At 33.0% G+C, this 1669-nt stretch overlaps 1 protein-coding gene across 2 annotated transcripts in view; it reads left to right on the forward strand.

The window, feature by feature from the left end:
- Positions 1 to 1669, forward strand: part of LOC112157867 (dynamin-1-like protein) — a 14875-nt gene that overhangs the window by 4699 nt on the left and 8507 nt on the right. For both annotated transcript variants that reach the window (XM_024290939.1, XM_024290931.2), the window contains exon 8: positions 787 to 918. In XM_024290939.1, coding sequence (XP_024146707.1) covers positions 787 to 918 — 132 coding nt within the window. The remainder of the gene's footprint in view (positions 1 to 786; positions 919 to 1669) is intronic.

The following is a 1669-nucleotide window of genomic DNA, read 5'->3' on the forward strand; positions in this document are numbered from 1 at the left end:
TACGTTTTTGCTAATCCTATTTTTAATCTTATTTTTCTGTAGCGCAAGATATTCAAAATATAAATTGACCAATCAGATGCCTCAAATGCATTGAGCATTTGAAGTGTTTGACAAATTCTCTAGAGCCCACTTTCAGTGGAAGGGGTGTGGCCTTCTAACATGCTCACTACTGATTGGTGAGAGCGGTTGCCATAGAAATGTAGACTCAGGCAGACATGGACCAATCACGGCTTTCTGAGGACGTCTGGTTCCAACATGGCAACGGATATATTGCGGAAAAATGGCGACTGAATTGACTTAATTTGGTTGGAACCGGAAGTAAGTGATTTTCTATGGGTGATGTCACACTTGCTCTGTCCAGTTCTCTATATACAGTCAATAGTCGGAACTCATGGTGTCACTAAAGTCGCCGGAAAACTGGAGGACACTCATCAAAGTCTTTCACAATTGTTCAGAAAGTGCTGTGTCCAAGTACCGCACCGTTCAGTGTTTGTGTTCTTGTTTCTTAAAAAAAAATGCAAGAAATGAAAGCTGGAAGTATTTCAAGGGATGCTAAATAATTTTATAGGAAGTAGGAGTTTCTCTTTTTAAACGAACTGGCTAAAAACATTCAACTTTCCCCAGATTTTCTCATTTTTATGATCTCCTTGTGATAGAGATGGAGTTTATGTTCGCTTTTGAATGTCTGTCCATCAGACAGACATTGTGATAAATCCTTATCTCACGTCTTGTTGTCATGGAAACCAGAGCATGCAGCGCGATAAAGATCTATCTTTGAACTTCCAGGAGCCAGCTGGACATCAACAACAAAAAATCTGTCGCCGACGCCATCAGAGACGAGCAGGCCTTCCTGCAGAAGAAATACCCGTCCCTCGCCAACAGAAACGGAACCAAGTACCTGGCCAAGACCCTGAACAGGTAACGTCTGTGCAGGACGGGGCGTGGACAGCTGAGACGTCTGGAGCTGCTTGAAGAATGTGGCATTCAGGGACAATCTGTATTTAAAGTTCTTTTTAAGCTTGGTGGTAGAGGGATTAAAAAGAGAATAAATGTAGTTATTGTTATTTTTATTTAGCTTAAATGCAATTATATTTAAGATAAAAAACTTAAATTTGCCTCACAATATTTTTGCATAATTTTTTTATAATTTTTGTTTTATTTTACTATTTTTGTTTTTCCTTTTTTTTACATTTTATTAAATTTTATAAGTTATAATAATCTATTTATATACGTAGTTATTCTGTTTTTTGTTAATGAGCCTTTTTTTTAGTTTTCCTTTTTTTTATTTGTACATTTGATTCTGTTTGATATGAATTTAATTTTATTACTCTAGATGACTCCAAAAAATGATCATTTTGATGAATACTGAAGTACTGATAGGAATAAATATTAAACTTCTTAATTCTTTTTAAATGTTTATATTTTTTTTATATTTTGGGTACTAAACTTTAAGATGTTTTTTTAATTAATTTAAACAAAACTCTAACTCCAAGTAAGTTTTTGTTTGATTTTATTTTATTTTTAATTCCTCAATATTAATTTATTTAAAAGGAGATTAGTAAAGTAATTGATTATAATCACAAATTAGTCTTATATATGACATTACTATGTTAAATCAGTATTTTTGTTTGATGATATTTAAAATTTTGATTGATTTGATATTTATTTT

The sequence above is a fragment of the Oryzias melastigma genome, linkage group LG23, assembly GCF_002922805.2.
Source record: "Oryzias melastigma strain HK-1 linkage group LG23, ASM292280v2, whole genome shotgun sequence".
Classification (NCBI taxonomy): Eukaryota; Metazoa; Chordata; class Actinopteri; order Beloniformes; family Adrianichthyidae; genus Oryzias; species Oryzias melastigma.